The sequence below is a fragment of the Giraffa tippelskirchi genome, chromosome 10, assembly GCF_054371585.1.
Source record: "Giraffa tippelskirchi isolate mGirTip1 chromosome 10, T2T-mGirTip1v1.2.pri, whole genome shotgun sequence".
Lineage (NCBI taxonomy): Eukaryota > Metazoa > Chordata > Mammalia > Artiodactyla > Giraffidae > Giraffa > Giraffa tippelskirchi.
The window spans coordinates 52732257-52757029 of NC_137284.1; the positions used below are offsets into that span (position 1 = coordinate 52732257).

The 24773-nt window shown below is 42.4% G+C and overlaps 1 protein-coding gene across 13 annotated transcripts in view; it reads left to right on the forward strand.

The window, feature by feature from the left end:
• COBL (cordon-bleu WH2 repeat protein) overlaps positions 1 to 24773 on the forward strand; it is a 318704-nt gene that overhangs the window by 259505 nt on the left and 34426 nt on the right. For all 13 annotated transcript variants that reach the window (XM_081534556.1, XM_081534547.1, XM_081534551.1 and 10 more), the window contains one exon: positions 20012 to 20321. In XM_081534556.1, the coding sequence (XP_081390682.1) occupies positions 20012 to 20321 (310 nt within the window). The remainder of the gene's footprint in view (positions 1 to 20011; positions 20322 to 24773) is intronic.

Here is a 24773-nt window from a genome sequence, read left to right on the forward strand (position 1 = left end):
GTTAGTTGATTTATTTGATTTTTTTCTTGTTTCTTGAGGTACGCCTGTATTGCTATGAACCTTCCCCTTAGTATTGCTTTTACAGTGTCCCATAGGTTTTGGGTTGTTGTGTTTTCATTTTCATTCGTTTCTATGCATAATTTTATTTCTTTTTTGATTTCTTCTGCGATTTGTTGGTTATTCAGAAGCGTGTTGTTTAGCCTCCATATGTTGGAACTTTTAATAGTTTTTTTCCTGTAATTGAGGTCTAATCTTACTGCATTGTGGTCAGAGAAGATGGCTGGGATGATTTCAATTTTTTTGAATTTACCAAGGCTAGATTTATGGCCCAGGATGTGATCTATCCTGGAGAAAGTTCCATGTGCACTTGAGAAAAAGGTAAAATTGATTGTTTTGGGGTGGAAACTCCTGTAAATATCAATTAAATCTAATTTGTCTATTGTATCATTTAAAGTTTGTGTTTCCTTGTTAATTTTCTGTTTAGTTGATCTATCCATATGCGTGAGTGGAGTATTAAAGTCTCCCACTATTATTGTGTTATTGTTAATTTCCCCTTTCATACTTGTTAGTATTTGCCTTATATATTGTGGTGCTCCTATGTTGGGTGCATATATATTTATGATTGTTACGTCTTCTTCTTGAATTGATCCTTTGATCTTTATGTAGTGTCCTTCTTTGTCCCTTTTCACATCCTTTATTTTAAAGTCTATTTTATCTGAAATGAGTATTGCGACTCCTGCTTTCTTTTGGTCTCCGTTTGCATGGAATATGTTTTTCCATCCTTTCACTTTCAGCCTGTGTGTGTCTCTAGTTTTGAGGTGGGTCTCTTGTAGACAGCATATATAGGGGTCTTGTTTTTGTATCCATTCAGCAACCCTTTGTCTTTTGGTTGGGGCATTCAACCCATTTACATTTAAGGTAATTATTGATAAGTATGATCCCGTTGCCATTTACTTTGTTGTTTTGAGTTCGTGTTGAAACATCCTTTCTGTGTTTCCTGTTTAGAGAAGATCCTTTAGCATTTGCTGGAGAGCTGGTTTGGTGGTGCTGAATTCCCTCAGCTCTTGCTTGTCTGTAAAGCTTTTGAATTCTCCTTCATATCTGAATGAGATCCTTGCTGGGTACAGTAATCTGGGTTGTAGATTATTCTCTTTCATTACTTTAAGTATGTCCTGCCATTCCCTTCTAGCCTGAAGGGTTTCTATTGAAAGATCAGCTGTTATCCTTATGGGGATCCCCTTGTGTGTTATTTGTTGTTTTTCCCTTGCTGCTTTTAATATTTGTTCTTTGTGTTTGATCTTTGTTAATTTGATTAATATGTGTCTTGGGGTGTTTCGCCTTGGGTTTATCCTGTTTGGAACTCTCTGGGTTTCTTGGACTTCTGTGACTATTTCTTTCCTCAATTTAGGGAAATTCTCAACTATTATCTCCTCGAGTATTTTTTCATGGCCTTTCCTTTTATCTTCTTCTTCTGGGACTCCTATGATTCGAATGTTGCAAAGCAAAATGGAGTTACAGATAAATAGCCTGGAGACAAAGATTGAGAAGATGCAAGAAATGTTTATCAAGGACTTAGAAGAAATAAAAAGGAATCAATATAGAATGAATAATGAAATAAAGGAGATAAAAGACACTCTGGAGGGAACCAACAGTAGAATAACGGAGGCAGAAGATAGGATAAGTGAGGTAGAAGATAGAATGATGGAAATAAACGAAGCAGAGAGGAAAAAAGAAAAAAGAATCAAAAGAAATGAGGAAAACCTCCGGGACCTCTGGGACAATATGAAACGCCCCAACATAAGCCCTCATTTTTAAAAATTGGAAAAATGTAAAGATCCTGTTGTCACATAAGCCTTAAATTACATGTTTAATTTTCATCTTCATATTGCTCACACAACTGATGCAGGGCTCTGTCTGTCTTTCTCCTTTGTCTTCGCTATTAAATGACTATACATACCATCTTTGAAGAGACTTTGTTTTTAAGTTTTTACATTTATTTTGAAACAATTTTAAAGGTTACTTTCCATTTACAGTTATTACAAAATATTGACTCTATTCCTTTGTTATATACATCCTTGAACCCATTTTATACCCAATAGCTTGTACCTCTCACTCCCCCACCCCAATCTTACCCTTCTTCCCCACTGTGGTAACTACTGATTTGTTCTCTGTATCTGTCAGTCTGCTTCTTTTATGCTATCTTCACTAGTTTGTTGTATTTTTTAGATTCCACACATAAGTGATATCATTCAGTATTCATATATTTCTGTCTGACTTATTTCACTTGGCATAATACCCTCCACATCCACCCATGTTGCTGTAAATGGTAAGTGTTATTCTTTTTCATGATTGAGTAGTATTCCATTGTGTATGCGTGCCACCTCTTCTTTATCCCTTCATCTGCTGATGGACATTTAGGTGCTTCCATGTCTTGGCTGTTGTGAATAGGGCTGCAGTGAGCATTGGGGTGCGTGCATCTTTTCAAATTAGTTCTTGTTTTAAGTGTTTTTTTCCCTCCCTTTGGATATATACACAAGAGTGAAATTGCTGGGTCATAGGGTAGCTCTATTTTTAGTTTTTTGAGAAATCTCCATACTGTGCTCCACAGTGGCTGTACCAATTACATTTCCATCAGCAGTACAGGAGGGTTCCCTTTTCTCCACACACTTGCCAACATTTGTTCTTTTTGATAGTGGCCATTCTAACAGATGTGAAGTGATATCTCATTGTGGTTTTAATTTGCATTTCTCTGATGACTAGCAATGTTGAGTATCTTTTCATGTGCCCATTGGTCTTCTACATTTCCTCTTTGGGAAAATATCAATTCAGTTTTTCTACTAATTGTTTAATTAGGTTGTCTGGTTTTTCTGATGTTGAGTTGTCTGAGCTATTTATACATGTTGGATGAAGTCAAAGTGCAAGTCGCTCAATCGTGTCCGACTCTGCAACCCCATGGACTATACAGTTCATGGAATTCTCCAGGCTAAAACACTGGAGTGAGTAGCCATTCCCTTCTCCAGGGGATCTTTTCAACCCAGGAATTGAACCCAGGTCTCCCACATGGCAGGCAGATTCTTTACCAGCTGAGCCACCAGGGAAGCCCAAGAACACTGGAATGGGTAGCCAGCTTATCACTTCTCTATGGCATCTTCCCAACCCAGATCTTATTGTCAAAAGCCTTTTCATTAAACTTAGAAGCTTTTGCACAGCAAAGGAAACCATGGACACAATGAAAGGACAACCAACAGAATGGGAGAAGGTATTTTCAAATGATATGTCCAATACATGTTGGATATTAATCCCTTATTGCTCATATCATTTGCAAATACCTCCTCCCATTCTGTCAGTTGTCTTTTCATTGTGTCCATGGTTTCCTTTGCTGTGTAAAAGCTTCTAAGTTTAATGAAAAGGCTTTTTACACTGTGCCCTTTTACAGCTCATGAGTGAAGTGTCTCGCCCTGTCAGGGGGCTCTGCAGGGTGGCATGTCCTCTCTGCCCATCTTGAAATAGCTGCCGAGTCACTTGCAGCCTGAGCAGAGAGGGGTGAGTGAGAACAGCATTGGGGTACCTCTGCAGGTGCCCAGAGCTTTCCACTGGTGTCCCGTGCTCCCTGAGAGGTAAGCCTGGGCCTGAGTCCTTCAGGATGGCAGAGCCGGGACATGATAGATGTGCACAGGCCCCCTTTCCCCAGAACGGAGGCCCCGGTGCCAGCCAGGTGCAGAGCTGCCTCACAGGATATGGTGAGCTATGCCTGAGGCTGATGATGAAACCCAGAAGGAAGAAGGCTGCGGTGTTACTCAGGCATCACTGGAGCCCGTGTGGCTGCCTTCTCACTGGCCTAGTCTAGAGGAAGTGCTTGGAACGGTGGCTCATCAGCCATTTCAGAGAAGTCACTGTGCTGACTGATGGCTTCTCTCCAAGTCCTAGCAAGCAGCCAGGGCCTGCACTCCAAGGCTCTGACTTAAGCCGTTGCCCCTCAGTAACACTGTGACTCAGGATGCCAGAGCAGGGGCTCAAGGAGACTTCAGAGAGACAAGTGTGCCTTCACGCCAGCAGCCTTGTGTCTGTCTGCCCTCTCCCTCCCATGGGCACCTGGGCACGCAAGCAGGAAGACAAGCTGAGCTGAGCTACTCCAAACACCAGCACTGGCTCTTCTCGCCCAGTTGCATCCAGCTAGCAGAGCTGCTCACTGGGGAATCTAATTACCCAGACTTAAACTAATGAAGAGGCTGTTGCTAAGTGTGTGTCTTTTCAGAACAATTTCAAAGCAAGGGAAAAGTAATGAGCCTTTTTATAAAATCAGGACTATTACACTCCTTGGAGAAGGCAATGGCACCCTACTCCAGTACTCTTGCCTGGAAAATCCCATAGATGGAGGAGCCTGGTAGGATGCAGTCCATGGGGTCGCAAAGAGTTGGACACGACTGAAGCGACTTAGCAGCAGCAGCAGCAGCGGCATTGCACTCCTTACTGTTTAACCCTGGGCTTCCCAGGTGGTGCTAATGGTAAAGAATCTGCTGCCAATACAGGAGACGTAAGAGATGTGGGTTCGATCCTGAAATGGCAACCCACTCCAGTATTCTTGCCTGGAGAATCCCCATGGGCAGAGGAAACTGGCAGGCTACAGTCCATAGGGTCTCACACAGTCAGACAGTGAAGCAATTTAGCACACATTACTGTTAAACCCTGATGAAATATACATCTCTAAGCATGTCAGCATGCCTGTCTTAGCCTAGTGGACAACAGCAGTTCAGGATGAAACACACATGCGGATCATTTAGTATGTGCCTGCCACGGGCAGAACAGAGTTGCCAGGTCTGGAAGGATAAAAAAAAGGTGGAAGAACTCGTGCCTTACAGGGAGAAGAATTCACTCTACATTTTTCACCAACCCTAGAGAGGACCAGCTCAGAAAATGCACCGAGGAGGATTCATCTGATATCTTAGGGGATTCTGTCCTTGGAAACCAGTGAACAAATGAAGGGAATGGACCACAGGGGATGTTATATTGTGGGACCAGAAATGCTAGAATTCCAGGAACCCCTTCAACTGTCAGCTTCCAGGGCTGGTTCCTGCCCTCCATTTAGGAACTGAGACCCCGAGGGTGGGCTGTCCCCAAGGTCACGTCACTCAGAGCAGTGAGAGGTCTCCAGTAGAGCCCCAAGCAGCCAGCGACACTGAGCCTGGTGTGGGGGCACCTGGGGACCATTTGACTGGATCAGTGACCCTTCCCCAGTCTTCCCACCTCATCACCTCCAGCATCTTTTTTGATCAGCAAGTAAGTTCCATGTCCCCTGCTTCCTGGGCCTCCCTCCTGGGAGCCCCCTGGTCAGGGCCCCCTCACTGCTCCCACATGTCTGGGCCTGGGACTGGAGACATGCCATCCTTGGAGAAGGCCTTCAGAATCTTCAGACTGCACCTGTGATGGAGGCTATTCTTAGACCTGCTGGCTTTGGAGAGACCACACCTGCAAATGATAACATCTGCCTGGAGACTGACAATGAGTCAAAATAACACAAGCTCGTTGTAACAGCTACAAGTGCTGAGCCCCGAGTGTGTGCCAGCCCTGTCCTCAGACTTGACCTCCACTGTCGCATGCCATCTCCTGCTGGCTCCTTGAATGAGGGATGACGGTTTTCAGCCCCATATACAGAGGAGAAAGACAAGGCACTAATTTTCTCAAGGCCATGGTTGAATCAGCCCCCTAATTATTTAAATTGGAACATAGATGTGGGAGAAACTTCCTGCAAGCATGAAGTGAGGACATGAGTGTGACAATGGGGTATGCATCTGATTTTCTTCATGTATTTAAGCAGTTTTGTTGTACGTTCATCCTAAAAGCATCTTAAAATAAAGGCCAGGAATTCTAAGGATGAACGATTACTTTTTTTTTTTTTTATGGTATTAATTTTTTTAATAAAGGAATTAATGTATGTATTCTTTTATTACTCTTTATTTCATTTCTTCTATTCTGTTTATATTCAAAAAATGCCATTTATACTGATCTTGGAACTTGTGAATCTATGTTCTATATCTATTAATTTTTTCTCTTATACTTCCTTTTGTTCTAATAGACAGAATTTCAGGTGAATTGTGGGCTTCAGGCCTGTGGGTTACTGATGCACTGATTCATTCCTGCTTTCCTATTTAGCAAGTTCTTTGATTTTTAAAAAAATGTTTGTAATACTATTTTTAAAAGCTTAAACCCTGTATTTGTAATGTAATTTGCTCTTTTTCTTTTTTTTTTTTTTTAATAAATTTATTTATTTTAGTTGGGGGCTAATTACTTTACAATATTGTAATAGTTTTTGCCATACATTGACATGAATCAGCCATGGGTTTACATGTGTTCCCCTTCCTGGACCCCCCACCCACCTCCCTCCCCATCCCATCCCTCTGGGTCATCCCATTGCCCCGGCCCTGAGCCCTTGTCTCATGCATCGAACATGGAATGGTGTTCTGTTTCACATATGATAATATACATGTTTCAATGCTATTCTCCCAGAACATCCCACCCTCACCTTCTCCCTCAGAGTCCATAAAATTGTTCCATGCATCTGTGTCTCTTATTCTGACTCGCATATAGGGTTATCGTTACCATCTTTCAAATTCCATATATATGCATTAGTATACTGTATTGTTGTTTTTCTTTCTGGCTTACTTCACTCTGTATAATGGGCTCCAGTTTCATCCATCTCAGTAGAACCGATTCAAATGTATTTTTTTTAATGGCTGAGTAATATTCCATTGTGTATATGTACCACAGCTTCCTTATCCATTCGTCTGCTGATGGACATCTAGGTTGCTTCCATGTCCTGGCTATTGTAAACAGTGCTGCGATGAAGAACGATTACTTTCTAATCATTGCCTGTGTTCTCAGACTTCCTGTAATAAGGAAAAAGAGAGTAAACTTTATTTTAAAACTCAGAAGAATCCTAATAGGAAACCTCAGGTAAAGTGCAGTTGGGAGTGGGGTCGCTAACACCACGCCGGGTGGACGAGGTGGGTGTGGACTCCCTCCTTCCAAGAGTAGGGGAAGAGATGTGTTACTGTGCAGGGGGCGGGACCCAAGGTGGACTCAGGCAGATGCAGAAAACTGAGGCTGAAGCTCGGCATCTCCTGGGGGGTTATTTTGGGTCCTGGCAGATTTTGCTGAGATGAGTACTTTATGGCCCATAAAGCCAAATTATTTTGGTGTCACCATAATTGTGAATGGGGCTTCCCTGGTGGCTCAGGTAGTAAAGAGTCTGCCTGCAATGCAGGAGACCCGGGTTCAATCTTTGAGTTGGGAAGATCCTCTGGAGAAAGGAATAGTAACACACTCTAATATTCTTGCCTGGAGAATCCCATGGACAGAGGAGCCTGGCAGGCTACAGTCTATGGGGTCGCAAAAGAGTTGGACACGACTATGCAATTAACAGTAACACTAAATAATTGTGAATTAGACAGGTGGTCTGTGTGTTTCATTTACTGTCTGTGTGACTTGTTGGCTTTGGACAAGGCTGTGAACAATGCATCAAGTTTCCTAAAAGGATGGGCTCTGACGATGACCTTACTCTTGTTATGAGCAGATGCCATTTCCAAGGCAGGCAAGACTGACAAAGAGGCTCAGGGGAAAGCCATGTGTCACTTGGAATTATTTGTGTGTTCCCTGCTCTGTACTGTGAGTGACTTTGAGGTAGTGGTTCTGCTATGTGTGTGTACGTGTGCAGAAGAGCACAATGCACAAGTCATTATTAATCATTTAGCTTTTCCTACACACTGTGGATGGCATATTAGCATTTTGTGAGTTGTAAACCTTTTATGCAGAATGTATTTTGAAACCAGCACCTATCAGAGTGTCTCTTCAATGTTTAAAAATATTAATGCATCCACTGTAGAGAACCTTATGGAGGTTCATTAAAAAACTAAATAAAGTTACCATAGGATCCTACAATCCCACTTCTAGGCATGTATCTGGAGAAAACTCTCATTTGAAAAGATACATGCAGCCCCAATGTTCATTGCAGCACTGTTTACAATAGCCAAGACATGGAAGCAGCCTCAGTGTCCATAGACGGATGAATAAAGAAGATATGATGTACATACACAATGAAATATTACTCAGCCATAAAAAATGAAATAATACCATTTGCAGCAACACAGATGGACCTAGAGATTGTCATACTAAGTGAAGTAAGTCAGACAGAGAAAGACAAATACCATATGGCATCACTTTTTTGTGGAATCTAGAAAATGGTACAAATGAACTTATTTATAAAACAGAAATATTCTTACAGACATAGAAAACAAACTTATGGTTACCAAAGTGGGGGGATAAGTTAGGAATTTGAGATTAACATACACATACTGCTATTTGTAAAATAGATAAACAACAAGGACCTACTGTATAACATAAGCTACAAAAGAATCTGAAACAGAATATATATGTGTGTGTGTGTGTGTATGTATATATATGTGTGTATATCTGAACCACTTTGCTGTAAACCTGAAGCTAACACAACATCGTAAATCCACTATACTCCAATAATAAGTAAATACATCTAAAAATTTAAAAGTTGATAAATAAAAATATGTTTTATACATTAGTCCAGACCCAGATGACTCACATCTGTGCTATTCAAACATCAGGCAGTTCATACAAATAATTAATGAGGCAAATATAACCACCTTGTTTGGCTAGGCTGTTGGGTTGGGGTTTGGGGCCAAGGTGCAAATGCAGGGGCCATAGCCCTGGCGATTCAGACTTTCTTTCCATTACTGCAAGGCCCTCTGCTCCCCAGATGACTCTTGGAGGCAGTGGCTTCTAGTTTTGGGAGAGTGTTTGGACACAGTGACCTGTGGGTCCCGTTGAAAGGTCGTTGCTGAACCACAAAAGATGCCAGGATTCTTGGCCTCTGGAGGAGAAGAATTCAATCCGGGGCCAGAGACGAGGCTTGATCACTCAGAGCTATTGTGTAATAAAGTTTCATTAAAGTATAAAGGGGATAGAGAAAGCTTCTGACATAGAACATCAGAAAGGGGCAAAAAGAATACCCGCCTGCTAGTCTTTGGCAGTATGTTATATAGTTACTGCTGCTGCTAAATTGCTTCAGTCGTGTCTGACTCGGTGCGACTGCATAGATGGCAGCCCACAAGGCTCCCCTGTCCCTGGCATTCTCCAGGCAAGAATACTGGAGTGGGTTGCCATTTCCTTCTCCAAAAGGAGGGAAAGAAAGATCTAAACTTTAGGACAAATTAAATGCTTTCATAAAAGACACTGAGTACTATGATAGTATCTCCAACATCAATTCTCCATCAGATGCAAAATGTTCTTCATTTGGTTATTTTCATGTCAACTTTAAGTCAGTGGCAATGGCCGAACAGTGCTTTACAGAGAACTAAGCAAAAGCAGGCCACATATTTTGTTCTCTAGGATTCTAATGACAAAGGAATAGAACTTGAGAGAATCTAGCAGAGAAACAGATGATATTTTTCTTAGATAGCCTGTCAAGAAGGCAGGTGACTCACCTGTGCTTCATACCAGGCTTGAATCATAGTTGATTCAGTTTGGCCACTTGTCAAGTCCCTGAATTTCAACTTTTCTGAGCTGCTGATTAAATGCATTTCCCATCTTGAATGTCCTGGACAACCTGGGACAGGGCTTCTGTTTTGATGACGTACACTGAAGCATGAGCTTTGTTCTTGATAGCAGAAACTACCATCCTGATCCCAGAGGTGAGGCCCCAGAAATACACGTGTCATTTTATCACAAATATTTTATAATATATTAAAATCTCTGAACAAATGCAACCAAGACTTGTTCCATAGAACGTGGAAGAAAAGTTTTTAAAACATTTAAATGTAGGTATTCTCAGCAAAAGTCATCTCAGATTTTCTTGGTGCAAGAACCTTGCTTTGACTTTCGCTTCATACATGATTTTGTTTGATTCTGAATGGACTTATCCTGTTCGTGGGCCTAGCAAAGTATGTTTCTGTAATAACACAGACCCTCAGGGATAAGTGAAATCATTTGTTGGCTGGGGCTTCTTTTATAATTTGCAAAATACGAATAATTATTTTCATACTACAAAGGACACTAGATAAATCAGGAGTTAGGTAAATATTATCCATTTGGACATTGCAGAATATCTAAACCCAACTACCCTTATGGTTTCAAATATCAAGATTGAACTGTAATATCTGATTGTTGTTAGCCAATAGTCTAGTATCCCAGGCTATTCTTAAAGCCATGACATCAGTATGGAGGAGGAGTTCTTTTTAGCTATTTGCTAAAACAGGCACATGAAAACACAATGAAACTTTAGCTTCAATATGGCTGAATTGAGTCTAAGAATCCTCAGCCAAGGTCAGTGTTGTGGCTGCTACGAGAAAGTAGCCACCCTGTCCAGATGGAGTCCTCCCCAGAAAGTGGCTTCCTTCTTGCCCTGGGGGACTCTGCTCAACCCAATCTGCCAGAAAGCTTTCTGCTCTATCCTAAGGCAAGAGTGATGGTCATGTGTGCAAAAGATTAGCACAGGAAACCAGTCAAGAACTACTAAATAATGTTTGGAAAAAGGACCACCGACTGATCCGAGGAACCAACTTCAAAAAATGTAGAATAACTTTAGGCAATAGAGTAGAACTTTAAAATATATATATGTAGTTATTGCTTCAGAAAATTTTAATAGATTATTACATACATAAAACAAGAGCAGGCTGCATTGAAAAACACATGAGAAAAGAACATCTAAAAGTTCTTGGAAATTAATACACATCCTTAGAGACATACAGGCTTCCCAGGTGGCACTAGTGATAAAAGAATCTGCCTGCCAATGCAGGAGACAAAAGAGATGCAGGTTCAATCCCTGGGCTGGGAAGATCCCCTGAAGGAGAAAATGGCAGCCCACTCCGATGTTCTTGCCTGGAGAGTCCCATGGGCAGAGGAGACTGGTGGTCTACAGTCCATGGGGTCCCAAAGAGTTGGACACAACTGAAGCAACTTAACGTGCATGCATAGAGTCATACGCTTTTAGACACTTTTTTTTTTTTGGTGAAATCTTGGATATTCATGGATAAAGAGGAGAATCTTACTAGCTTCTAGAGATAAGGTTATATAAGTCAGCAAGAATCATGCTAGCATGTGTGTTCTCATTTGTGAGACAAGATGCTAGGAAACAGTGGTGCTAAGAATTTGGTCTTGAGGATTTTGATATGAACTTACTTCACTTTAGCCATATTGATAGTGAAGGATTAAATGAAGACAATCTTCAGCTACCAGAGGCCTTAGAAAGTAAACTAGATCCTAAACTGGATTATTCCAAAATTAGAATTACTCAAAGGTGTCATCTGAATAGTGAAAAGTAAATCCAGGAAAGGGAAGCATGGTATGCAGCTGTCACATTTTTAAGTTCCTATAATGGAAACACCATAATATGAAACTATGTGTATGTGTGTCTATGTATTTTGTGCAAAAATTAGGGCAATTTAGACGTTTATTAGATAAGACTATTTAATTACAAGAAATGTGTTTTGAACTAGTTACAAAGAAGTGGGTTTTTGTCAAATTTCTTTTGCTCACCTAACTGGGAATTTTAGGAAATACATCCTTATTGTAGTCACAGTGGGGTCCCCAAGCTCAAACGCTGTCCTAGGCCTGTGCTCCTGACTGTGGACAAGCCCTCCCCATGTGCTGATCCAGATGACTGTAAGTTATCCAGGTGTCCTCCCGCTCCGTGGGTTCCAGCCCAGTGAGGCCACTTGCCCAGTAGCTGTGGCAGGAGGGCCCTGAGAAAGGCCTTGATCGGTCCAGCTTAAGACACATGCCCATCTTTGCACAATGCTTGATTGGCCAGGTTTGGGTTCATCTCACACCCCAACCCAGCAGCCAGGAGTAGAGGGGGCAGTTAGATCTTCCCAGCTGTTGGGAACAAGGTTAGCTCCAGGAAGGAGGAACTCGTGTGATACAATCAGGGAAGGGGCAGTGTGGACAGACAGAAGAAGCAGCTGGTGCCTATCTAGGTTTTCAGAGAAGAGCAATCTGAGAGCAGCCCTCTCTTACCTTGGGAAAAATGGGGACTTTCTCTGTGTCTCTAGCAGGCACATTAGGATTCTAGGATTAGGGTTATGGTTCAGGCTTTGGAGAAATACAGATTGATTGAAGGCAACAGTACATTACGTGACTCTTAAAAGAATTCAGGTCAATTTTAGATCCATAAGTGATTTCAAGGTCTTTATTATCCTGCCTTCTTGAAAAAAATATGTATTCATGTACTGCTCTATGTTGAACTGGCTGCATTGTTATCTTCATCAATATATTTGAGGATCCTAGGTCTGTGGGGCTTTTGGACAAAAACTGTTAATATGAAATGTGTTTTTTATATAATAAGTTTTTATTGAAGTATAGTTTATTTATAATGTGTTATTTTCCACTGTATAGCAAACTGATTCAGTTATACAGATATATAGATAGATAGATATACACATTCTTTTTTATATTCTTTTCCAAATATAAAATATTAAATGGTGCCCATCCAGGGAAAGAGACTGTCAATTCATAGAGGAATAAATATGTAAACTTCACCTTGAGGAAACTGTAATGAAAGAACCGATAACAGGAAAAGAAGGTAGATGGAATTGGGGCCACCAGTCTGGGCCTCCCGAGGAGCCGTCCGCCCCTCCTCCTGCTGACATCTGCATGCATGTGCACATGCTGACAAAGCCATGTAAACCACATAAGACACAGCACACGGCCCAGCCACTCACTAGTACACACCGTCTCCCATTCAGCCTGTGAGTCTGATTTTGCTCATCCTTTAGTCTCACTGTCCTCCTCCACCTGCCCCGACTCTGCCTGTTTTAAGACCCAGGTCCTGGCCACTTTCCGTCTCCTCCAGGTAGAAGAATGCCCCCACATCTGTCTTCCCGTGGTGGGTTCCACATGTCCCCCTCCCGCCCATAAACTGACTCACCTCTTCTGTGTGTGTTGGCGGATTTGACCTGGGAATGTGTTCTCCTGGGAGAGCATAAGGCTTTCCAGGGGAATCTATATCCAAATGCTCTGTGTCTACATGCATTCTTTCCTAGAACTGAGAGTTCACAGGAGGCAGCAAGCTGGGCAGGGGTCCTCCCAGCTCCCCTTTGCTGAATGCCCTTCTCCCGCATCACAAAAGACACGCCAAGCTGTCATCCACCAGGAACCTCACTTGCATGTGGTTCCCTGAGCAGGGAAGGCACACACAGCCTTCCTGGTGGAGGGCTGAGCAGGTGGATAGTCCTTTTGAACATCAGGTGGTTTCCAAGTTTTCTTTCCAACCAAATGGACAAAGGGTCTGAGCAAACTGTTGATTAGTATGTCACTGAACATAAATTTTGTGACTGATCAAGTGATGTGTAATAAAGTCAAAGTTTTAAAAACTGAGCAGAGAGATGTCACTATAGCAAAACTTAATTCACTTCAGCTTACTCGTGTGAACAAGGTTTTTCAGTTTTTTAAGTCATTATTGACCCGGGGGGGGAGGTTGCAGAAACTAGTACCTGTGGTCAGCAGTTTGTTATGTAAGTGACATTGACACATCTCCAGTCAATAACATTTGGATAACAAAATACCCAATAATACATCTCTGATTTATAACGTGTTAATAGCGATAAGAATGAAAAACGTGAACTGCATTAATAGCAATCCCTGCCTTGCTCTAGTACTAAGTAACCAGTCACTTTTAAGGAATTAATTGAAAACAGCCTAATCTGAGTCATTATAGATGCATTTCTAATGTCATTTTGCCTTTTTGTTCAAGAAATGTCAACATTTCTAAAATACTCGTGTAATTTTTATTGGCTCTTTCCTGTTCATGATCACAATGATCACTTCCTGGTATAGGAAAAAAAAATCACTACTTCCTACTGAGATAGGAAATAAAAATTGCATTTTAATTTATATACATGTTTTATTTAATCAGTAGAAAAGCTCTCAAGCACAAAGTACATTCATTGAGGATGAGGTGAGATTCTTGTGGTGTGGGAGAGGGGAGTAAATTCCAGACAGAAGAGCTGTGCTCTAGAATGCTACCTCTTAAAGGGAGAACTGCTCATCCTTTTTACATGCCGTGTTCTGGACATCAATACACTATCATTTTCAGTCAGTTCAGTTGCTCAGTCCTGTCCGACTCTGCGACCCCATGAACCGCAGAACGCCAGGCCTCCCTGTTCATCACCAACTCCCAGAGTCCACCCAATCCCATGGCCATCAAGTCGATGATGCCATCCAACCATCTCATCCTCTGTTGTCCCCTTCTCCTCCTGCCTTCAATCTTTCCCAGCATCAGGGTCTTTTCCAATGAGTCAGCTCTTCGCATCAGGTGGCCAAAGTATTGGAATTTCAGCTTCAACATCAGTCCTTCCAATGAACACCCAGGACAGATCTCCTTTAGGATGGACTGGTTGGATCTCTTTACAGTCCAAGGGACTCTCAAGAGTCTTCTCCAATACCACAGTTCAAAAGCGTCAATTCTTCAGCGCTCAGCTTTCTTTATAGTCCAACTCTCATCCATACGTGACCACTGGAAAAACCATAGCCTTGACTATATGAACCTTTGTTGGCAAAGTAATGTCTCTGCTTTTTAATATGCTGTCTAGGTTGGTCATAACTTTCCTTCCAAGGAGTAAGCGTCTTTTAATTTCATGGCTGCAGTCACCATCTGCAGTGATTTTGGAGCCCAGAAAAATAAAGTCTGACACTGTTTCCACTGTTTCCCCATCTATCTGCCATGAAGTGTTGGGACCAGATGCCATGATCTTAGTTTTCTGTATGTTGAGCTTTAAGCCAACTTTTTCACTCTCCTCTTTCACGTTCATCAAGAGGCTCTTTAGTTCTTCTTCACTTTCTGCCATAAGGGTGGTGTCATCTGCATATCTGAGGTTACTGATATTTCTTCTGGCAATCTTGATTCCAGCTTGTGCTTCCTCCAGCCCAGCATTTCTCATGATGTACTCTGCATATAAGTTAAACAAGCAGGGAGACAATATACAGCCTTGATGTCCTCCTTTTCCTATTTGGAACCAGTCAGTTGTTCCGTGTCCAGTTCTAACTGTTGTTTCCTGACCTGCATACAGGTTTCTCAAGAGGCAGGTCAGGTGGTCTGGTATGCCCATCTCTTTCAGAATTTTCCACAGTTTATTGTGATCCACACAGTCAAAGGCTTTGACATAATGAATAAAGCAGAAATAGATGTTTTTCTGGAACTCTCTTGCTTTTTCGATGATCCAGCGGATGTTGGCAATTTGATCTCTGGTTCCTCTGCCTTTTCTAAAACCAGCTGGAACATCTGGAAGTTCACAGTTCACGTATTGCTGAAGCCTGGCTTGGAGAATTTTGACCATTACTTTGCTAGCGTGTGAGATGAGTGCAATTGTGCGGTAGTTCGAGCATTCTTTGGCATTGCCTTTCTTTGGGATTTGAATGAAAACTGACCTTTTCCAGTCCTGTGGTCACTGCTGAGTTTTCCAGATTTGCTGGCATATTGAGTGCAGCACTTTCACAGTGTCATCTTTCAGGATTTGAAATAGCTCAACTGGAATTTCATCATCTCCACTAGCTTTGTTCGTAATGATGCTTTCTAAGGCCCACTTGACTTCACATTCCAGGATGTCTGGCTCTAGGTGAGTGATCACACCATCATGATTATCTGGGTCGTGAAGAACTTTTTTGTACAGTTCTTCTGTGTATTCTTGCCACCTCTTCTTAATATCTAATGCTTCTGTTCTATCATGTTCAGATTCATTTTATTATATTTTGTAAAATAATGAAACAGATTTAAACGATAATTACAATGAAGTTATACCTGTTGTAACTAGTTGAACTCATGATGGATATTTTCAAGTGTCGGTTAAAATGTAGGTGGGAATACATGGTTCAAAATTAGTTTGGGGTGTATATGACAAACATTACTGACATATGCCAGGTCAGTTTGACCCCAGTAGTTCTGAAGCACCCACCTGTAACTACTTTATTTTCCCCTTTATTCCCAATGCATAGACCAAAGGGAAATCAAGATGGGTTGAAGCAGGAGATAGGAGCGTGGCTTGTTGGCTTGTTGTCTTGTGAAAGGGAGCCATAGGTGTCATGATGAGATGAGGAAGAGGTTAGTCTTTTGTTGAGATGTTTTCTTTGGGTGGATAAACCTGGTGAAACAGACTCTTGACCAATTTCCTTTCACAATGACCAGGAAATAAGCAATATAAGATACAAGATCTTTGATTTAATAAAGTAATAAAAATGAATCCATTACAAAAATACCTGAAAGATATTTACATTTGGTATTTGAAATTTTCTTGGGTGACTTTATAAAAGAAAAACTCAGTGGGACTCATGCCAAACTGAAATGATTGTGTTCAACTTAAGGAATTAGTAGCCTTAAGTTGAGCTTCCCAGGTGGTGCAGTGGTAACATGCCAGTGCGGGAGACACAGGAGACTCAGGTTTGATCCCCGAGTCAGAAGATCCCCTGGAAGGAAATGGCAACCCACTTCAATATTCTTGCCTGGGAAGTCCCATGGACAGAGCAGCCTGGCAGGCTACAGACCATGGGGTCTCAAAGAGTTTGGATACAACTGAGTATGCATGCATGCAGTCTTAGGTTAGCACTTTCTGCTTTACACCCAAGCTTGAGAATTTTCCAAAGCTTGCATTTAGCTGTAATGGCATTTGAGCTATGGGATTATATAATTCAGGTGGAAGACAATGGAAGCATTAAATTTCCTGACTTGGGCTCTGTGGCTATTTATTTGGAAGATAATTTAATTATGAATTTGTATTTGGCATCTGCTAAAAATAAATTGTGCTTTTCCACATTTGCAAAAATTCTGCAGTAATAACTTTTTAGTTCAAAAAAAGCTCCCCCAGAAGTGGGTCACAGGAGTCTTTAGCCTTTGGAAGAGCTGATTTCTCTTTCTGACTGCAAGACCCACCCTGTGCTTCGAGCATCCTCCCATCTGCGCTCTCTCCCCCTCACTGGTGCTTACCACACCTGCAGATTGCAGGTGGTGTCACCCCTGTTCCTTCTCCCTTGAGCATTTAGGCAGCTTCCCTTTTGACCCTGTGTGGCCATCCTCAGCACACACCGCAGGCCCCCTGAGAGCAGGCACCTCTCACCTGCCACCCAGCGCAGGCTCCAGGTCCTGGAGCAGGCATATGGGTGGGCCCTCACTGACACCTGGCCATCAGGTTCGAGGATAGAGAACCTTGGGCCCTGGGGAAGGTCATCCTCCAGAATTAGAGGACTCGCTTGGGAAGAGGGGCGCGCAGGCACGCATACCCTTCACAGTGAGTTTCAATACTTTAACACAGCCACACTGGGTAGAGACTTCTCACCTCTTCCTGACTAAGCATTTGCCATTGGCTGGATTGAGTCCAGTGATTCACAACTATTTTCACCTCAAAACTTCTGAGGGATATAAAACAAGCCCAGACAAGCATCCTCAATCTTACCTGAAGTCCTCCCATACCACAAAGGCCTTCTGAGTGTCCAGGGCACGTGAGTGCCTGGAAGCCTGCTTGCAGCAGATGGTCCAGTGTTACCCCAAGGTTGGGGGGGGGGCTGCTGCCCCAGTGTTTCCTCAGGTAGCAGGTCTCTTGAGGTCACTTTATACTTGAATGATGCCCGCTGGAGCAATGGAGGGCAGGGCTGGACTGAGCACTTATTCAGTACCTGCCCTGTGCTAAGACCTCCCTATGACCAGCCCACCCCCTCTACCTGTGCAAACACTCCTAGTGTTGATCTCACCACATGGCACTGCCGGTCTTGGTGTACTTGTCTGTCCCCCATAAACTGCGAGTCACCAGAGAGCTGAGACTCTTGGACCTGTGTCCCCAAGTCCAATCGGGGGCCCTTCCCAACCTGGCACGCACTCTGCTGTGCAGACATGCCAGGGGCATCATGCAGTGGACTGGCTTCACATCTAGTCCTCATCTCAGTCCATGCCTGCGTGAGGATCTCTACATCCTCTCCCAGGAGAAACTGGGACAGAGGGTCCAGGGACCTGCCCCCAGGCAACCAGTCAACCTCCCTCCTTGGATTTGAATCCAGGTCTCTGTGGCCAGAAACGTATATGCTCCATCACTGTGCTCTTTTTACATTTCAGAGAAAAGTGTTAGTTTGATTGACCTACTTGTTCAGTGATGGTGACAAAGAGAAAGCAGGAAACCAGAGTCTGCTCGGCCGTCAAGGCTGCCACTGATGGCCAGGCAAGAGAGCAGCTTTGAGTGGAGTTGGCAGGAGGGTCCAGGAGTGACATGTCAGGTAGAGTCGCCAGCTGTGTGGACAAAGAAGCTGGTGCACAGCATCTGAAGTGTGACCACATCTCAGCAGCCCCCTGGCAGAAAAGGCTTTGGGGGTATTAATCTGCAGGCAGTTTCTTCTCTGTATTTGCCCTCTAATTAAGAGCCTTGCAACAAAAGACAGGAAGAAAGCTAAGAGAAAGAGGTTATTGTTCAGAAGCATTCACTGCGTTCAGATACACTGCCTTGTGCATTTGCATCTCTAAACAATTCCTCCCTTATTTCTGATCTTTATTTGTGAACTCTTTTGTTAAATATCTGGCAGTTTTTTATTCTCATTCTTTTGTTTATTTGGGGGATCTCAAAGAAACCAACACCTCAAGGAATTTTCTCCTTGGTGTTCTTTTGGTTTTCTTCATTCTCTGTCTCTTGTCTGCTGTCTGGTTAAAATATTCACTGTCTTGAGTGTGATTATTATGTCACTTGTCTGTCATTGTCCGAGTCTGTGGAGTTTACACTCAGCATGTGTGTGGTCTTGATCCATTTTAGGTGTCAAACAACTGACTTACTGAAGGAAGGATTTTCAAAAAAAACACACTGAAACTGCAGCACAACACATTCATTATTTCCTGGATGACCATAAGCAGCATGTAGATCATATGTCTTGAGGTTTAAAAGCTATTTCTATGTTCAATGAAAAAACACACCTCTGGTCTGCAGTTGGGCCAGAGTTCTAGACACCTGTCCTCCCACCTCAATATTAGGGGGATTCCTCTCCAAGTGTGGAGCTTTCAGTGAACTGTCTAGACCACCTCAAAGCTCAGTATCAGAAAAATGGATCCCTCACTTTCATTATACCTACTGTCCCTCATAATAGCTGGACATATGTGCCTCCAGCATCTCAATTAGAATTTGATGGAATGAATTCAGGCCTCCCTAGTGAGTTACAACTCTGTGCATCGTATTCCTTCTGATCCCCTGCATTGTGCACATTCAGTGCTCAGGGGCCAGTAACCTCAACCAAGGATGCTTTTGTCCTTGTTCTTTTGAATTTTACTTGAGGGTTCTCTTCTAAGAACATCTCTTATTTATACCAGACCTTACTATCTCATGTATAAAAATAAAGGGAGAGCCAGACACTGATGAAAAGTGTCATTAATACATTAAGCCAAATTGCACATGTTCCTGAGGAATATTTGTTAGAAGTTCCTGAACAGGATTAGTTATTTTGAAGTTTGTCTCCATTTTGAAAACTTTAATTTAAAAGAAAAAAAAAAAAACTCATGTTCAAACAATTTCTGTTAAACCAAGGATCAGACTAGAAATAATTGCATTCATCATGTCATTAGTCTGAATTTTTTTAATGTGTTTACCGATAGTCAGGCTTCCCTGGTAGCTCAGATGGTAAAGAATCTGCCTGCATTGAAGGAGACCTGAGTTCAATCCCTGGATTGGGGAGATCCCCTAGAGAAGGAAATGGCTACCCACTCCAGTATTCTTGCCTGGAGAATTCCATGGACAGAGGAGCCTGGAGGGCTACAGTGCGTAGAGTTGCAAAGAGTCAGACACGACTGAGCAACTAACACACACACACACACCTACCTATAGTCATGTACAGGATAAAAATCTCAAAGGTTAATTAAAAATATGCTGATTTTTGAGGGAAAATGTTGCTCCCATCACATACGCAGTTTCAGCTGTGTCAGGCAGGGGGACCTCACTGGCGTGTTGGCTGACCTCCCCTTGTGTGTCTCATCCAGTGGGCCTAACCATGGGGCCCGGCGGTCCCTGCAGTGTGGACGGGGTCCCCCCAGTGCCATCGGAGGCCGAGGAGACTGTGTCTGTCGGCAGCTGCTTCGCCTCGGAGGACACCACAGAGGACTCAGGTGTGATGAGCTCCCCCTCGGACATCGTGTCCCTGGATTCTCAGCATGACAGCACGAAATCCAAAGACAAGTGGGGCACAGACCAGGAGGACTGCAGTGACCAGGACCTGGCTGGGACTCCAGAGCTGGGCCCCCCGAAGAGCCCCCTGTGGGAGAGGAGCCCCTCTGAGAACCAGCATCTGAGGTGAGTCACAGGCCAGCTGGGAAGGGAGGGTCCATTCCAGCCTCAAAGGATGGAGGTCTTTTGTCCTGGTGAGCCCACCAGTGCTCAGTAGGAATCCACTGTGTGCCAGGCGCCCTCACAGAGGTCACCACACCCTGATTGGGAATTTGTTGCACATGGTTCTGTCTTCATGCTATTTCTAACTATTTGGGTATTTATAAATAATACATAGTATCAGCTTGTTCACTTTTACCTTTCATATAAACAATACCATAATCTGTTTCCACTCAATATCATGTGTTTAAGATTTATCCCTGATGACGTGTGTGTCACTAGTTCACTTATCCATTTCTTTATGAATGGACACTTAGTTGTTCTGGTTTTTCATGCCTGGAATCAATGAGCAAGTTATACATATGTCTTGATTTATGCATAGAGTTTTTTTAGAAGAGGAATGATTAGACCTTCAAAGAAAATTCAGCCTTTTGGAATATTGGCAAATTGCTCTCCAAAATGATGACCTGGTGACCACACCCCCCAGCTGTCTGTAGAGCCCTGCCCTTCAACATTCACACCAATGTGTGGATGAGCGGATGTCTGAAGCACTGTACTCCTATCGGCGCCAAGTGGCATCTCATGTGGCTTTAAGATACATGACTTTGATTAGTAAGGATGAGCATCTTGTGATATGTATGTTAGAAATTCAGTTTCCTCTTCTATGAATTGTCTTCTCAAAGCTTTTTTTTTTTTTTACAAAATTTGGAGATGTCACTTTTTTCTTAATCATTAATGTCTCCTTAGTTATATCAGAGAAGGAAATGGCAACCCACTCCAGTACTCTTGCCTGGAAAATCCCACGGACAGAGGAGCCTGGTAGGCTACAGTCCATGGGGTTGCTAAGGGTCGGACACGACTGAGCGACTTCACTTTCACTTTTCACTTTCATGCTTTGGAGAAGGAAATGGCAGCCCACTCCAGTGTTCTTGCCTGGAGAATCTCAGGGACTGGGGAGCCTGGTGGGCTATCGTCTATGGGGTCACACAGAGTCGGACAAGACTGAAGCGACATAGCAGCAGCAGCAGCCTTAGTTATATATACACAAAGAGTCTCTAATACTGTGGCTTGAATTTAACTTTCAGTTCAGTTCAGTCACTCAGTCATGTCCGACTCTTTGGGACCCCATGAACTGCAGCACGCCAGGCCTCCCTGTCCATCACCAACTCCCAGAGTTTACCCAAACCCATGTCCAATGTTCTTGCCTGGAGAATCCCAGGGATGGGGGAGCCTGGTGGGTTGCATCTATGGGGTCACACAGAGTTGGACACGACTGAAGCAACTTAGCAGCAGCAGCAGCAGCACATCCATTGAGTCGGTGATGCCATCCAACTATTTCCTCCTCTGTCATCCCCTTCTCCTCCTGCCTTCAATCTTTCCCAGTATCAGGGTCTTTTCAAATGAATTTAACTTTGTTTTATTTCATTGTATAAAAATGCTTTTTGATTTGAATGTTGTTGAATTTGTCCTCCTTCTCTGGAATGTATATGATATTTGAATATTTGAGAGATCCTTCTCATACGGCAGCGGACTAAAGATTGTCAGAATTTCTTGTAAAAGCTCCAGTGTTGCTTTCTTTGGGCTTCTTGTTCACCTGGAGTTTATTTTCCGGTTGTAACATGAAGAAGGAATCTATTTTTCCCACTAATTCCTAGTTCTATGTCCGTTCTCTATCAAGTTTCCATATACACATCAGTCTGTTCCTTGTGCTCTTTCCATAGACTAGTTAATATGTCTATGCATCAGCACCGTGTTATAATTCCTTTCTTCATTCTTAATTAGAAAGGCAGGTTAATTCTCAGCATCTCATCCTTCTTTTTTTGTTATTTAAGTATACCATGTTAGCTTCAGGTGTACAGTGATTCATTTATATATATATACACATCTATTTTATATATGTATATACACACATGTATATTATATGTATATACATATTATATGTATGTATATATATATATATATATAATATATATGCATGTGAAAGTGAAAGCGTTAGTCACTTAGTGATGTCTGATTCTTTGTGACCCTATGGACTGTAGCCCACCAGGCTCCTCTGTCCATGGAATTCTCTATGCAAGAATACTGGAGTGGGTTGCCAATCCCTTTTCCAGGGGATCTTCCCAACCCAGGGATGGAACCCAGGTCTCCTGCATTCCAGGCAGATTCTTTACTGTCTGAGCCACCAGGGAAGCCCATATATGTGCGCGCACACACACACACACACACACACACACATATATATATTCTTTTTCAGATTCTTTTCCCTTACAGGTTATTACAAAATATTGAGTAGAATTCACTGTACTATATGGTAGGTCCTTGTGGTTTATCTATTTTATACATTGTAGTGTATATATGTTAATCCCAACATCCTAATTTATCCCCCTATCCCCTTTCCCCTTTAGTAATCATAAGTTTGTTTTCTATGTCTGTAAGTCTCTTGCTGTTTTGGAAATAAGTTCATTTGTATCTTTTTTCTTCTTTTAGATTCCACATATAAGCGATAGCATATGATACCTGTCTTTCTCTGTCTGGCTTACTGCACTTAGTATGATAATCTCTTTTTTTACCTTTTAGGTAATTTTAAGAACGAATCACACAAGCTTTTAGAAACATTAATACAAGTAAAATAGGAGTTTATTTTTTTAAAAAGTGTAAGTTGATCACCAAAATGAGTGAGTGCCCTTATATTTTTCATGTTTTGTTTCAGCTTTGTCCAAATGAACACTCAAGTCTCTGTGTGGTTAATATAACTGTAGTGTCAATACCCTTTTATTTTGATTTACTTTTAGCTATCAGTTTATCACAAGCATTTCTCTAGGTGGTTGTATACACACTCTAATAGTAAAGCTCTCTAATCTTAAGGACAATTCCAAAACCATATTTTATTAGACAGGAAATGAGAAGGTGGCAATTTGTCCCTTTTGCCTCTGGCCCATATTGGATATCTTGAGCTGAGATTGGCCTGTTTGCAGAGGAAAATTATTTCATTTCCTTTTTCATCCACTTAAATATAAAGGAGAATAGCTTTCTAGTAATCTTCAGAAATGTCTGGTTGTTTTGCATGGGGCTGGTACACCTTGAGCTCTATATCTGAAACTAATCACATATGTTACTTCGATACCCCAGGGATGCTCGTGCAAGAGTCCTGGTGGATTTCCTGGCATTAACCCAGAGGTAAAATCTTGCTGACTTCTCTTCAAATATGTTCATGTTGTCTGCTGCTGCAGCCAGAATAATCACAGGGTCTTTGGAACCTGATGTTTTATTCAAACAGGGAGCCGGTCATGTTTATCCGTCCTCTTCTCTGGGGTGCCGCTGAATTTGAGAGTAATGTGGAGGGGAAGGAGGGGGTTCTGGACCCTCACATACCCACGTGGAATCCCACCACCACTGACTAGTTGCCTGGCCTTTGTGGGTCCACTTAACTTTGCTGAACCTCGAATTTTGCTGTACAGTTAACACCTTCTACATGTCACAGGTGTGGCAGCTGCTGGGGGCCAGTGCATATGCTCAGTGCCTGTTGAATAACCATTGAGGGGGACCCATTGACTAAATCATCATTGTTAATTTAGGATCCGGAGCACCATGAATTTTCATGGCACATCACCTTGCCGTTTTTAGGCTTCAGAGTCAAATGAAGATAACAACGGTCTCTGAGGCCTGCTGCCCTGCCTGTGCTGTTCCATTGTTTGCTCAGAGCTGGGATCAACTCTCTGCCAATTATTTTTCATAGAATGTCTGTAGTTTTTCTTTTTAAAAACAAGAGTTATCTCCATTGACAAATTAGATGTACTCAGAGACTTCAGCAGGGTGTATCACATTTTTCTGTCCGAATGCATAACTTTATTTATTGATGTCAAGATTACTTAAAGTCTGTGGCAACCATGTTAAGAAGGAGTTACAGACTCAGAGGTCACAGGGTGCAGGGAAAAACACAAGTTTTCTCTAAAGAGTGCAAGCCCATGGCTTCCTTCCAATCGTTACCTTGAGAGATTATAGAGCCACTGTGGCTGGCTTTTGAAGAGAAGCCAGAAATCTAGAATTTTTCTGTGAGGTCTCCCAAATATTAAATCTTAGCAACCAGTATAAACATTCAGGGCCAAGAAAAAACACATCTGTGTGCTGGGCGGGCAGGTCCCAGATGCGGGCTTCACTGAGGGCTCAACACCTCAGCATGTCCTGCTCTGTTCACTCATCTACCAACTGCAGAATCACTGTGATGAGCTGGATATCTCCTGGGACCTATCTCTTGAAAAATAATTCTTCAGAATAAATTTTAGAATTTCTATATTCTCCTCTGGGAAGACAAGAGTAAAGTCTCTTACAAATTATGCAGCAAAGCAACCTATCTGAATTCTACCTCTGCTCAGCCTCTAATATCTTATAGAATGAGTTCCGCTGAGCACCATTTGGGTG